The sequence below is a fragment of the Parus major genome, chromosome 5 (assembly GCF_001522545.3).
Source record: "Parus major isolate Abel chromosome 5, Parus_major1.1, whole genome shotgun sequence".
Lineage (NCBI taxonomy): Eukaryota > Metazoa > Chordata > Aves > Passeriformes > Paridae > Parus > Parus major.
The window spans coordinates 26,793,326-26,809,145 of record NC_031774.1 but is presented as its reverse complement, the minus strand read 5'-3'; the positions used below and the strand labels follow the sequence as shown (position 1 = coordinate 26,809,145).

Here is a 15,820-nt window from a genome sequence, read left to right as displayed (position 1 = left end):
CCTGCCTTCCTTCCTGCCTGCCTTCCTGCCTGCCTTCCTTCCTGCCTTCCTGCCTTCCTGCCTGCCTTCCTTCCTGCCTTCCTTCCTTCCTCCCTCCCCACCCTTGTCATGCATTCAGCTTTGCCCTCAGTCCAAGGTCTCTCTGTCCTCTCCAGCACAGCAGAAAGCTCAAGAGGAGCCTAGAGAAGAACAGAAACATCAGCACTGACCAGGAGCCATCACAAACCCTCCCCTCCTTTCTCAGTTTTCAGGTAGGAAAAGATTACCCATTCCTATGAAATCCTTATGAGAAAGAAGTTCTCTAAGCCTGCAACTCAGACATCTGTAGGAATATCTGAGATCAAATCACAATGGGAAAATGGAAGAATCTAAGGGGAGGCTATGAAAGCAACAATCTGCTCCCTCTGTGTGCACTGTAAGACTAGCACAGCTGCCTTCTCAGCATGGCTCAGAGATAGTTGGCACCTGCCCCACCTTTTCAGCTGCCTCTGGTGCCCAGTGCACAAGTGAAAAGGAAGGAAAGATTTTTTACCCACAGAACAGCTGAGGACAATCCACTGAGGAGTCCACAAGCTGCTCTATCAGATCCCAAACAGGTTGCAAAGAGCCCAGTGACAGAAAAGGTAGCTGAAACTTCCTTTTTGTTTCCTTCTTGCTCCAATGAATCAGCCAAAGGCCTTGCACAGGTAAAGATAAGGTATGAATGCAAGCAGTGAAGTTTTTAAGTTGTATTGACTCAAAGAAAGAGTGGAAAGCCAAAATACTAATGGAAATTTAAATTACACCTGTGAAAAATAAAAAAAATTATAGGGAAAGGCTATAAAAGAAGACCAAGAATAGTTAATTATCTGCCACAAAGACACACAGTCTGTCACACAGATGTTAAGAATCAGGCAGGTAGGAGGCCATCTGTATAACAGAGCTTTATAAAAAATAACACATTAGTGAAGAGATCACACACAGAGTTTCCTAGAAAGATAGCGTATAACCTGAAACAGTATTTCCTCTTTCTCTTTTCATTCTATACAGCCATATCATTAACCTAATACATGTAAGGGGAAAGGGAAGGTTCATGCCAGCACTGTGAAATGCAAAGAGAACCACAGCTTCCAGTTACTTCAGTCACTGGACTGGAAACAGGATACATAGGGGCAAGATTCCTTAAGGCAATGTCACTAAAATCTATGCAAACAGCTATCATATAGCTTAGACTCCGCCTTTGACTGCAAACTACCTTAATGCAACTCTACTAATCTCATTAAGAAGGCTATTAAAATACAAAGACATTTAGGAAGATTCTCTATTATCACCAAATGATAGAAAGCTCTCTTACCATGAGTCCTATACAGAAACACTTTTTTATTTCCTGCCTACCTTCACTACAGCAAGCAACAGGACCATTTTCTGCAGTCCAATGAATGGAGAAGAGGAAGTAAAAGAGAAAAATTAAGATAATTCCTGGTTAATGTCATGGTTCATTAGGAAATACAAAACAAAATCCAGGGATAAAAGCCATAATTTACAAAATGGAAAAGGGAAACAAAATCAATAGAGGAGGAAGTTTTATTTTAAGCTTCAAAGAGAGTATTATAAACAATGGAGAGCTTAGAAAAGTAAATGTACATATATGTTACTCAACAATGTCTTTTTAAAAGAAGATTATTTGCACTAAAAAAGACTGTGGAATTGCTTCAGGAAAGTAATATTTACAGAGGAATATACAGTAGGGATGCTGGAAGCAGAACTTTTATTTAGAAGGAATATTACACAAACTGAACACAGACCCTACAGTTTTCAAATCTTCATTACAATTGTGCGTCTTATATTTTGATGAAATGAAAATTTATTTTTTTTTTCTCTAGAGGCAGTTCCCCATTGCAAGTTTAGAAACCAACAACATGAGCAAAGCAAACCTATCCTGCTAAAGAACCCAATTAGGACACAAATTTTCATTGAATTTAGTTGGAGCAGGACTACCTTACATGGTTATTTTTTAATTTATGTTTTAATCAGGGAAGAAGTGGAAGATGGGAAAGGGAGTGAACAATTTGCTGCTGCTGTCACATGGAAAGCTCTCAGTGATGTGAGTTTGTGTTCTGGGTGTACAGAAAACACAACACACACAACAGTATCAGGTTTTCTGTCAGCTTCACCTAGTCAGCATGCATTTTTGCAGACATAGTTATTTTCATTCTGAAAGCCAAAGTAAGCCATGTTAACAAAACCACTTTTTTTCTGCCTGTACCCTGAGGGTCAATCCCAATCATTGATGGTGTGGTTTGCCCTCAGTTTGCTTCTCCTCTGTAACATGGGGTGCCAGACAGAGCCAAGTCCAATACTCATCTCCTAGAATACAAGGCTATCCTACATCCCTAGCAGAGTGCATCACACGTGACGCTGAACAGACCTGTGCTATCCACTGTGAGCAGATCTGGCAGCCAACAAAACCCTCCGGTGCTTGCATGGAGAAGAATGCCTTTTTCACTGGGAAAATGCATAATGACTCAGAATTTGGGATGTGACCATCCCTCCCCGCTGCCTCACAGGACAATTTAGGATTGCAGCTGGGGAACTCGTATTTTTCTCCTGCATAGTACCCCTTGCTTATTGCAGACGCGTAGTTGCACCTCTATGTTTTTCAAAGTCCACTACCACTTCAGAATGGGCTGAAGTGCACAAGTTTTCTACACATGACATCATCCTTGACAACAAGATCCATGCCAAGAGCACCTAACGTTTAGATACTTCCCTTACAACAAACTCACAATCAGCTGTGGATTTACCAAAGCAAAAAATAATACAAAAGTGGACAGAATTGTTTTCAATTCTTAAAGCCCCTCTTTCAGCAGAAGTATTTCACAGAGTTGCTCAAAAGAAAATCTCTTTTACCATGCAAAAGAGACACATCAATCCTACTGGGAGAAGACAGTCCTTTGAAATGGACACAAAATCTGGTTACAAAAAAATTCAACCACTGAGCCTGGTCTTTGCTACTCCAACAGTTTTTGTTCAGATTTGTGCCTAACACAGTACAGCAAAGTAAGTTCTAAGCATCTAACAGGATATTATTATTAAGAAGAAAATAAACCAGAACAATCTTCACTTACCACATCCAATTTTCAAAAAACAAAGATACCCAGCACATGTATGAATGGCTTCTTAAAAGTAAGAGAGAGCAGAGTTGACCTTTATTTTCATTATTTAAAAAAAGTTTTTTCTTTAAAGTAAATATTCAGTCTTTATTTTACAGTAAGTGCTTTTTAAAATTTCATGTCTTCACAAAATTGCATTTAAAATTTGAAGTAAAATGTATTTCAAACAAAAATACTGTGCAACTTCAGCACTTCTTTCTTAAATATCGAAATAAATAAAATAGTTGTCTTTTTTCAGTTTGTTTGTCTTTCAGTCAGTTCTACTGTTGATCAATTCCAGTCTGACCTGGGTTTATACACACACTTAAGAGAAAGTGAAATCAAGACTTCAAAAAACTTCTTTGTATTGCACCAGCTTAGGGCATCCCCAGAACTTCTCTCCACAGTCGGCAGCCAACTTCCCTCAGTCCAGGCTCCTGTGCCAGATGGAACTCGGGTATGGAGGAGACAGGGCAAGGAAAGAAGTATCAAAGCATCAGGGCTTCTCTCAGTCTTCTTCTGAAATGTCTTGCTTGAAGGCTGCTGAAATCCATGAGGGCAGGGTTGACTGCAGAGAGAAAGGCAATACAAAGTAAAACTAAACAAACTCAAGCAGACAAAAAAGTGTGTGTTCAGAAAAAATAGTAACAGCACAAACCAAACTTCCAACATTGCTTGCATTGTAGTTCCTTGAAAATATAGCCCAACAGACTCAGTTTCAACTGATTGTGGAAGCCATAAATGAACAAAGCAAACAAACAGGATAAGAAAAATCATATCCACAAGAAAGGCACTGAACACTGTAAATCTTTCTTATGGGGAACATTATTAAATAACTCTCATCATTCAGCTTAGATAGCTGTCTCTACTGAAGAGGTTAAGACCTTTCCTTATGAAATCCTGTTCTAATTACCTTGATCTATTGCTAATTATTTGTAGGGAGCCACAAACATATACAGCATGGCAGAAAAGACATTTTCAAAAGTCTAAATGATACACATGGGGTGTCAGCAATGCAATAACTTCTGGAAAGAATGAAAGATTGCATTTTTCATTGCATTTATTCCATGAATTGATTAAGTTACATACTGCTAAGATCCTGAGCAGGATTAGATAGCAAATAAAATAATCTTTATTTCCACAAAATGCATGTGCCTCTTCCCATATCTTCCCACATTTCTCATATCAGTTCTAGGCTACATGAAGGCTACAAAATCTTAGGAGCTGCCAGAGACCAAAGGAATAAGTCAAAGGTATGAGCTGGCAGCATCCACTTAATAGAGCTATCAGGCCTGGAAATCTCAAGATCTGGGGTTTTTTTCTAAATGTTATTACAACTTGTCTTCTCTGAATTTAACAACTTAGCATTCATAGACAGGGACACGAAAATAGTTCTGACTCAGTTTTAGTATTCTATGATATTTATACAGGTTGGGTTTTTTTCAACACTGGTAGAAGAGAATAAGGATTGGTGGGGTTTATTGTAATGGCTTAGTCAGCAAAAACTCATCTCAGCTGAATTCCTGCACTGTGAGATTTGTCAAAACAATGCCCTGTGAGCATGAACTCATGCATGTGCCCTCATACTTTACTTATAGCTACAAATTTAATATAAATTAGAAAAAAAAAAAAGTAGAATATTAAATCAGTGCTTATTGGAAACATCTACATATGTTGCATCAAAAAACACAATGGGCAGATTTTACAGTTTTTATAAGAAGACTCCCAGTGGGGTCAGTACAATGTTTGCTTGAGGATTTGATTCAATGAAACTGTTTGCCATGGGGAAAAGGCAAATTGCAGGAAGAGCCAGGCTTTGAAAACTATATCGTTTCATGGTATTTGAACTATTATTTCAGGGCCCATCTCAAAATATCATTGCAAGAGTTAACCAAAGAAAGGCAAAGCAGGCAGGAGAGAACACAGTGGTGCCCCAGCATTGTCCGGGCTCTGACTCTGGGTGTAGTTTATGTTTGCTCCATGCATCAGCTGGCAGCAAACTGAGTCTCTGTCTTCAATCAAGAGCCTAAGCTGAGGTCTGTAAAATGGCAAACTGGAACTCAAAATGAATAACTAATGTAAAAGCTCAAAGGCAAAACAATGCGGGGAGGGGACTCTAATAACACATTCTGCTGAAACAAATGGCCATCTCAGAGCTTGTCTACACCATACCAGCAAGCATATTAACAGGGAGGTTTCATTCAATAAAAGCAATAGCTAAGAAAGCCCAGTGGTAATCCTTCTGAAGTCAGTGGTAAAGTTCTCTCTGGCCCTTGTTTCAGCAGCCTAGGCTCATCATTTATGACCTTACCACATACATATAGTGTTATTCCAGGCCCCATTACATATTCAAGAAAAAAATATCCAGCCCACAAAACTGGGGAGTGTCTAGGTGAAGGGAAGAGATGCAAAGTGAAGCAAGTCGGATTTCAGTTCCATTCCACTTCCACCATGTGCCTGGTTCTCCGTCTACTTTTTAACTTTTATGCCAGAACCCTGTATTTGCTTAAAATTTTCTCAATGTATATGATCATGCTTGAAATTTATACTGTTTTCATGACAGAGCTGAGGTCTGTCCCTACTGAAATTTCAACTAATTAAATGTCTCAAAAGGGAATAGGCTCAGTGCCCACTCCATGTAGCCTTTCTTCTCCCTTATCAGCTGCTTAAGCAGCATGCCACTTCCTTTATTCTCCTGCTCCCATCTATGAATCAGAGTTAGCAGAGGAAGATTCTGGAAACTATGTGTTTTCTATGATCCTTTAATATGGAGCAGTGGAAAGGTGCCTGAGGAGATAGCCTATATGATTAAACACAGAAAAGTCTGCATTAAGGGCTTGAAATGAAACATTCCTTTATTCACGTTTCACATTGGGGTTGTCTTATTTTGGTACATGGTCTGTTGGAAGCATGTGTTTCAGGAGAATCTTTGGACAGCCTTGTGCCAACCTTTCTGTAATAAGAACATCTTTGGAGGAGAACTGCAACAGCCAGGTTTGTGATTAGTTAAAGGGCTACACCTTTGAAGAATTTATGAAGAAAAGAAAGTTTCATTGAACTGCTGAAATCACTGGGGATTAAAGAGCATCACAATTCTTTCTGATTTCAAAGATAAATTTTTGTTACAATACAGAGTCCACATTGTAAACTTCTTTTATGCCTCCCTAGTTTGGTTTGGGACCTACATGCTCTTTAAGATACAATTGATATTGTGCAGTTCTCTCATTTCTGAACTGGTTATGCTAGTGTCAGAATCCTTTTTTTTTTTTTTCTTTCTTAATTGCACGTATGCACCCTTCTCTTCTATATTTTCTGCCTCGTTAGCATTGTCATCTTCCCCTCATGAGAGGGTCCTGTGGAGCAACCCCTTTGCTTTCATCTTCCTCCTACTTAGGAGCTACCAACCTTCTTTCCCTGTTCCCAGCCTTCACTCCAGCACTACATATCCTGCGAATATTTAATTTCCTTATCATCACTCCATGCAATATTCACCATTAACATTGCTTTACAACCTAGCTTATACAAGTACTCTTTTAGCTTCCAGCTCTACATCCTAATTTCCTTGCTGTGATCAATGCCTTCCTATGGTCAGTACCACACTTCTCAGCCTGCTGGACTAAACTCATGTTGCTTATCTCAATCTCATAAAGCATCTTGAGGAATCCAAGAACTACTCTCAGTCCATAAAAGTGAATTAATGTTACCTTACTTGATCTCTCAGGACTACATTGAATGGGTGAGCATCCATATACACATTAATGACATAAATAACTGTGAGCATATTTTCTATGCTATCTGCAATAAATGCCAGCTGGCAATTTTTATGCACTTTGTGAGCTGTTGTGGCTTCTTTCTGAGGGTACTGTGCTACCCAGTTGTCACAAAGATGGGTGGTTTGGTTGCGAAAGGATTAAGACTGTATGCATTGTTATAGTAACTGCATTTGTGAAACTAAGTCAAGACTTAATGAATTATGGGCATCTGATTATTGTTTGTGTTCCAAAAGAGCCCAGAATGCGTTAGGCATGGTTCACAAAAGACAATGTTAAGGACTCCACTTTGAAAAACTCCATTTACAGTATGCCTGTTCTGCAGTTTATACAGTGATGGAAATTCTTCAGAAAGATGTACTTGGGTAGGTTTCAGCTACCTAATCCAGGTGCTGCAAGGAATGAGCTTTACTAGATAGAGTAGTAAAACATTATCTATTTATCTTGCACTATTTCAGAGGAAAGAAAGGATTGGTTGTGGAAGAAATGAATGTTTTTATCAGTTAAAGTAGACTTCTCATTGACAACATTATGTCAAAATATAATTGATTTGACACTTGATTGATTATAATAAATCAGGAGAAACACAATAGCAACAGAAAAGAATTATCAAAATGGGGAAAGCTTAAAGAAGGCTTTCTCCTGGCAAGTGTGCATGGCTCTGGCATGCATTGTTCTTTGGTATACACATTCAGAGGTATTTGTAATGCTTTCAACAGCATCCTGAAGGCAGATTATTAATGTAATCTAGACATCAGTTAGCTTATATTCTGGATCTATGCCTGTATACTTAGAAGCAGAATTTGGTCACTGCTCATTCCATGTCTAAAGAGAACAATAAAAAAATCAAGAGGCTGAATTATTTCTCTTTTTTCTACAAGGCTGGAAGGTAGGGGAGGGAGTTAAAATTGCTCTCACAGACAGGCTACCCTAGCAAAGAAGCAGGAAAAATGGAGTCCTTTTGGCCTGGCTTCTTTCATTGTACATATCCAAATTCTTTATTGCAAGGTTAAGACTTTTACTCTGGTATCAATAACACACACCCAGTTTAAGGATTAGGCACTGTCCAGAGCAATGTCTCTTTTGCCTTTGCTCTAAATCAGGTCATGATCTCACCCTGTTTGCATTATTTACATCAGTAAAAAGAGATCTTTAGAACTTAACCTTGCCCCTGCCCCCGGGAGATTTTTGCCTGCACTAGGACAGCAGAACATAGCTACACACTGACTCGTTTTGCATCACTTCTGAATGTACACAAGTCTGGATCCTGCTCTCAGAAAACTTCCATTAGCTTCACCAGGGGCATGAATGTGTCACAGACTTAAAATACAATATAATCCATGGGACTTGCTGCTACAACAAAGCTCAGTCAGAGGTCTGCTGAAAAGCCAGAGCAAGAAATTTCACAATTGAGTGAAAGACATTTCAGCTCGGACATACCTTTCAAATCCTGCCGTATGTTTCCTCCTTTCTGGGAAAGTCGCTGGGAAGGGAGTCACTCTCTTCTCCATTGCCCTTGGAACTTTAATTAGTATTGCTTTGGTTTATTTCAAAAGAAGCTATTAAAAAGCAAATAAAGTGTCTTGTGAGACACTACAGAGAGAAAAAACAGGGTAACACAGGAAAAAATGCTGTGAATTGAAATTTAAAAATGGAAAGAAAAGTATAGGTGAGGTATTTTTCCATGTAATTTCTTCCAGGATTCTGCTCCTCCTTTTGTTTCGTCTGTGATGTCTATGACTTGCCATTCATATTCCATCCCTATGCTTGGAAATTGCTCTCCATCAAGTGAAAGGTGAAGGAAAAGAAAAAAAAAAGTAGAACACGTGGAGAAGACATGAAAGGGTGCAGGGAGGAGGAGATCTATTGAGTGTAAAGGTGTCCAAAGGAGATGGAAATGTGTTCCCCAAGGCCATGGTCTTCAATGATGCTGCTTGTATTTTCAGGCTGTAGCATAGCAGATGTATGAGAAGAGCCAGACTTCACATGCTACAGTAAGTGCAAAATCTCAAAATGCAGAAGCCATCACATCAAGGGTTTCCTTGTCCCTTGATATAGTCCACCCACAGTGGTTCTCTAGAAACTTCTATTATCAAGTAGACATCCATTGCTTTTTTGTTGTTTTTTTTTCTATTTTTTTATTTAAAAAGTAGTTTTTCTAATAATACATAGAATATATAAATAATAATAATAATTAAAAAAAACTATTTGGGTTTGCTGTCTGTTCTCCAACCCATCTGTATTTTTGTGGTTTGCTGATATATATATTAAAAGACAAGAAAATCAACTCTGCTCACTATTAAAAAAAATATTAAATCCACTTTTTATGTTTCCAGAGAAAGAAGAGGAGGGGAGGTGGGATAAAACCAAATTAAAATTAAAAAAAAAAAAAAAAAAAAAAGAAAAAACCCCCCGGAAAATCAAAAACCTTCTGTCTCTTCAGAGCAGTTGTCAAGAGCTTTAAATGTTTGTGCTTTCAGTGTACACCCCACAGGGAAAACATAACAAAAATAACAACAAAAAAAAAGGGGTGAGGAGAAAAAAAAAAACCAACCAACCAAAAACCCAAGAGGACCTAAAATTAAAAAGAAAAATAAAAAGGTAATAATAGTCTTAGTAGTGAAAAGGACAGCTCAGAGTTTCTGTGTCTTTTTAGTTATTTTAGCAGCCGCCCTTTTTGTCTGCAGAGGGAGACCTGCCACCACAGCCACCTCCTCGGCTCAAGAGAGGCTCTTCTGCATCATCCTCGTCAAAGCCATGAAAGGTCGAGGTGTCGCTTTCTGACGTGGAACCGAACAAGTCCTCCGTAGTGCGTGCTGGCGCTGCTTCGTCCCTCCTGCCTTCTCTTCCCAAATGAGCTGACATGTATGATGAATATATCAGCACATGGGTTAAGCAACAGGCATCATCATCATCATCATTTTTTTCATCATTTTCATTATCATTAAACAAGTCAGACTATCAAGCTCATAGATGTGTGCTTGTATGTGCCCGCGCACCCCAACAACACAGCATAGGTAGAACTGCAGTAAGAAAAATAATAAAGGATCAGTTTCTCTTTCCAAGAAAAAAAATCTACAAACACCACAGGTGCCCATAGCTACAGCAGCGAAAGGGTTAATCATGTTTTCCTCTCTTCAAAAGACAGTAAAATATTTCCTCGTGATTACTTAGATCGATTTTTATATATTTTTAGACCATGTAAGTAATGACACACTGTTAGTCTAAGCACAACAGCATCAACAGTCACAAATTTTCTGCTATAGAAATGTAAGCCACTAGATATCTCATCCAGCTCAGGACTACTTTTTATCTCCATTCTTCACCTGATCCTAAAGAACCTCCTCTGTAGACAAAATGAAATACATTTTGAAGACTAAGTGAAAGTAACCTAACCAATACTTCAATACAAATTTCATGTCATGTCCTTCAAAAATAAAAAAAAGTCCCAAAACTAATATATACAGTTCAACAACTAAAACAACTGAGATGAGGAGTAACCCATCTTGGGAAACACAGAAGAGTTCAAATTTGTGTGAGTTAATCCAACTTTCAAGATAGAACAGGAAATTCTCCACACAGAATATCAATAACGGCAACAACCATAAGAAGACTCCTAAAAAGAGAAGTCAAATACTGAAATCTGTGAAATTGAGGTTTGTTTTCTCTCTCAGTCAAACTTTTTATGTGATTAATAGTACGACCTTCTAATTCCCTCTTTAGGGAAGGTAGAGAAAAAGGTATCTCTTGTGCCCCAGCAAAATTGAAATGTGAGATTTTAGGGAACATCTGTTTTTTCATTCACAACCAGTAGCATGGCATTAAGCAACCAACTGTGGGGTCCCTGCTGCAGCTACAGGAATCAGCCATATAACAAGTACACTGCATTGCTGGAGACAGAAAGAAGTAAATCCTGTTCACAAAAAAGAAAATGGATATAACAAAATAATTGGCAGATAAACCATATCGTAGAAATGTGATTTTACTGACTTTGTGAACAGAAGAAGCAATATAATTTCCATGACCTCTCTTTCAGTGTAATGAAAAAGTTCTCCATTTTTATAAAAGAGAAAGATGGCAGACACCAAAGAGGTTTCATTGTTTTAGTTTAGAGATTAATGTGTGGTTATACCTTAATCACTTTCATCACACATCAGTCACAGCCTTGCAGACCCTATGAATGACCCAAGCGGGTCAGAATTTGTAGAAGGATAGCATTTAATGGAACTGATTTTGCACAATTTAGGCTACAGGCTGATCTACTTGTTCTATCACACTAAGGAATCAAGGGAATTAACGTATTTGTGTTGCATTCTGATACAATCACCATAGCAATGTTTTAAGTAGCAATAAAATATGGATCCATCTCACTGTGCCATATCAGGAAAATGCTGAAATTAGTTATATGGAAATATAACAACCAAGGCGAAGGGAAATGATCTTCCAAGATGGCACCACAGACCCCAAGGACTTCCCCCTTCAGTTATTAGAAGCAATCATGTGTACACTAAAAGGTCCATGTCTCTGACTGCACAACATTAATAAGGATGCCCCTGGAGAAAACCAGAAGAGTTGCCACTGATCCTCTGGTGACCAGTATCATTTCAGAATATCTTCAGAGGTCACAACAACTGCAGAAGGCAATTTCAGTGAGAATCTAATTGTTCTCCCATTGAAGGTGGTAATAGGCTTACTATGAATTTCAGCAGAAGCATAAAAAGGCCATTTCCTTGGTATGAGAACATTCCACATCACATTTCAGCCATGAAGCAACAGACATCTTTCAGTGACTACAGTACAGAAGGAGCAGCATTCATACTGAATTTCAAGGCCTCTTTGGTTTTCAGACTTCTATATGACCATCTTATTACCACTAGTATCACCACTATACAAAAATATCACAAGTGGAAACTTGGACCAATGCTGGAACATGTAGTTAAAGGTCTCCCAGTTCCCTCTACCACCACCACTACCTCCTACATTAGCTATAAATAACTGTTCAGCTGGTATAAAATTTTCAAAAAAAAAAAAAAAGAGAAAGGAAGGAAAAAAAAAAAAAAAGGAAGGAAGAAAACAACAGCCCAGAAATAAAGACAACTCAGAATGGGAAAGACACAATTGCCTACATTTAAAAAGGGAGAAGGGAAGAAAAGGGAGAAATAAAAACCTCTTTAAACAAAACTAATGATAGTCATCTTGTAAGAGGATAATTCTTGACAGCTAGCCCCATACCTACCCTGTAATTTTCTCCCTCTTTCTTTTTTGGATGAAGAAATGCATGAAATGTGTAATCAATGGGAATGCTTGTCATGCAACTTTCATAAATCTTGTAAGTAATTTATAGTTGTAATTGCAGCATTTGAAGACAGAGACCATTCTGTAGAATTGTCATAAGATTTTCTCCTTCCATGTGAAGAACAACTAGTACATGTACCAATGTTCCCAAAAGCCAATAAATACATTAAAACCTCATTATTTCATAAGACCCCATTAGCTTAAATATGTGAATCCAACAATGGGGTTTATAAAATAAAAATTTTCAGTGATCCTTTCCCACAAACACAGAGCAGAGGTAAGATTCCATCCTCTATCCCTTTCCAAATATGCTGCCTTTCTTCAAAATCTTCAGAAGGTGCAAAAACCAAATCACACAAATGCCTTTGTACAAGAAAGATGCAAGAAGGAGTCACCTACCAGAGCGCCCACAGTCTGAGCATGATACAAGTTCCTCAGGCCGGCCACTTTTTTTGTTCATATTGGAGCCTCCGAGGCAGAAGTCACAGTAGTTATTGGGAATGATGACCCCATCTGGTCCTTTCTGGGCTGTAGTTGGGTTAGAAATCAGATTTACTAAAAGAGCATTCACTTGCACATTTGCCCCTTATCCTTGATATGTCCTTTTTTTGCTTCACTTAGCTCAGTGAGTTTGCAGGCCACAGCCTTCCCAAAACATTGTCAATCAGAACAAAAAGTAAACTGCATAAGCCACCTCCATTTTAAGTATACCCAGGGTTTGCCTGAACTGGCCTTCACTATTTCCTTTCTAATCCCAGCCAGGCTGCTCCTTCTCAAGGACATGCTTCCAGATATGCCTCTACAGTTCAGGGACTTGTAACACATACAGGTATAGGAGGCAATCCCTAACACAGGATAAGACCTATGTTGTCAGTAAACCAAACTTGGTTTTTCAGGCAGCAATCATCATCATAATCCCACAAAATACAAATTCATAAAGGGAAAAAGACTCTCCAAAACTCAAAAAACAGTGGGAAGATGTAAGGGGTAGGTTTCCCTTACTGGTTCTATTTCAAGTAGCTTTTTAGGGGAAAAAAAATCTCTAAGTAGCAGGGTGTCCTTGGTCAGAAGGTTGGTTCAAAAGCTCCTGAATATTCACAGGTAAAGCCTTTTGGGGATGTTTCACCCAAGACTTAAGTCCCCTGCAGCAATCATGTCCCTTGGGATGAGCAGGAAGGGTTCAACACTACCCCAGCACCCAGCACAAGTGTAGAGTGAGCCTGGGGCAGACATCTCAACCAGCAGTTAAAAATTTTTTCAAGAAAAAATGAGCAAGATTATATTATTATTTTCCAGCTAGGAATACTTGGAAAGGAGCAGACACACACTGATCTTAAGCAGAGGAGGAGGCAGATCCCTTTGGAAGAAGAGAAGGGTAGAGGTCTTCTTAATTCCTCTTAGTTGAGCAGAACAGAAATGTCCTTTTCTTGCTCACAACTGCCATTTTCCTCCTCTGCTCTCCAGAGAGGGAAAACATCTTCCTGTACACTCTAATTATGAACTGGGGAAGGGAGTGGAGGTAATGGTTGGTCTTTGTTTCTTCTCTTTGAACATAAAAAAATGCAGTTATATACCAGTAGATATACCTGGCCTAGGCCTACTGCCTGAAGAATTATACAAAAGAGAAAATGAAGAACTTTAATCTGTATCATCTCTATTTAATTATCTTTTTAATGCATATTTTGTAACTTGCAGATTTTTAACAGATGTTTCGACAGCCTTTATTAACGGTCTTTTTGTCCACATTCAAATTTCCCCCAAAGAACAATGACATTCTAAAGGGCTTCTGGTAGCAGTCCAAGACATACACTTAAAATTTCCTCCAAGTTCAATCTGCTTTTCTGGTTTGGGTGCATCTAGTTATTCATTTATTTACAGATGTTGATCAGCTGAACTTTTAGAGACTGGTAACTGAAAGATTCCAGGTAAAGTAAAACTTAGAAGAAAATTAAAACCCATAAGGCTGCAAATACATCACTGTCTTCCTCCATGGTCATGGAGATCCTGACTGTATATACTAAACAGTATTTACTAAACAGTGGAGTCATTGCTCTGAAATGATCCTGGTTGACAGTTCTCCAACTCTCTCAAAAAAAGAGAGAAGCTCCCAGTGTTAAATTAGCATTTTGTCTGTTCCAAGAAGGTATTTAATACATTCATGCAAGATAAGCAAAAAAAAAGAACAGGAACCAGGTGGAAGTCTAGCACACCGGCTCATTTTAAGAGCTGTAACAAAATGATAATAAAGTTGCTGCTGGTACATATTTTGTGTATAAAAAGCAGACCTCCCTAGAATTTATATTTCCCACTGCAGCCACTTTTTGAAAAAGTTAAGTAATTACCTCTTTATATTATTTTGCATCTACAGACAGGCCACATGCAATGCAAACTCAGCAAACTCAGAATTCAGTGACTTCTTTTGTTGTTGTTCCTTATTACATTATTTTACCTTTTATCCAAGTGTCTTAAAGTGCCTTACAGATATTAAGATCATATTACTAACCCTCAGTGAGGTCAAAAGCCTCTCTTGCCATTGAATCTAACCAAAGTGTACTGGACCCTAATTAAGTCTCATGGTGAGGTTGCATTGCATTTTAAAGCTGAAAGCTGGAGGCAGAGTGGTAGGCTGGCTTATTCTCAAACACACAAAAATGCTGTGGTGAGGCCACAAATAAAAACAAGCAGTCAGGGTGCCAGCCAGCAGACTTATGAAAGAGCTCCACTTCTAACAGTGCTCATAATGGTGTATTTAACACTCTGCATATACTGACTTAAATTTTTTTCAGCATGGATTATGACCATAAGATCTACTGACTGTCAAACTAGAAATGCATGAGGGGAACTCAAAAATGCATACACTGATCAATTCATCTGCAGTGTGTGGGAGAGGTGGAGGGTATTTGTTGAGTGTGATAAAGGGATTCTTCCAGACCATTGTCAGGGGAATAAACATAGGGTTTGATCACTCTTCTTTCTTCTCTGTCCTTTCTTTTCCATTTTCCCACTTTCTTTTCATCCTTGTTCCAGTTTATTTAATTTTTAATGTGAATGTCTGTGTGCTCACTTACTAACCTGGCTCAGTAGAGTGTGATAGAGATATCAGGCCTGAAAAGTCATAGACAGAGGCGAAATTCCTGAAGTTACATCAATGATATCTTAAAGGATATGTATCTAGAGACAAACAAGCCAGGCAATGTTATTCTCTTCAATGTTTTGGTTTGGGTTTTTTTTGCTTTAACAGGTGCAAAACCTAGAACCAAACATGACTTAAGCTTATTTTCTTCATCAGAACCATATAGTGAATTAAGTCACAGGCTAAATAACAGAAGGTTTGAGAATAAAGAGATTTTCAGATGACAGTAAGCAGTGTTCTTACTTTCAAAGGAACTTTTTTTTGCATATATCCTCAGAGTTTCTAGTTCTATTTTACTGTCATTAACAAATGATGAAGAAATTACGAAACAAAGGAAAAATGGCAAGATTTAATGTGCAATCTTCATGAATAGGGTATCGTGCAGGAAAAGCTGGACCCTAATCTCACACCTAAATCAATAAAACTACTTACAAAAGTAACTATGGGAATGGATTCATAAGAAAAAACAATTAATTTCCTAGGGAGTTATG

General features: G+C 38.3%; 1 protein-coding gene across 9 annotated transcripts in view; it reads right to left on the bottom strand.

Annotated features, from left to right (window-relative positions):
* Positions 1-15,820, bottom strand: part of DPF3 (double PHD fingers 3) — a 100,547-nt gene that overhangs the window by 29,635 nt on the left and 55,092 nt on the right. For 4 of the 9 annotated variants that reach the window (XM_019007003.2, XM_019007004.2, XM_019007005.1 and 1 more), the window contains one exon: positions 12,596-12,724. In XM_019007003.2, the coding sequence (XP_018862548.1) occupies positions 12,596-12,724 (129 nt within the window). Of the gene's footprint in view, positions 1-1,446; positions 3,700-8,341; positions 8,461-9,261; positions 9,760-12,595; positions 12,725-15,820 lie in introns of those variants that run through there. The other 5 variants (XM_015630962.3, XM_015630963.2, XM_019007001.1 and 2 more) reach the window with 3 other exon arrangements.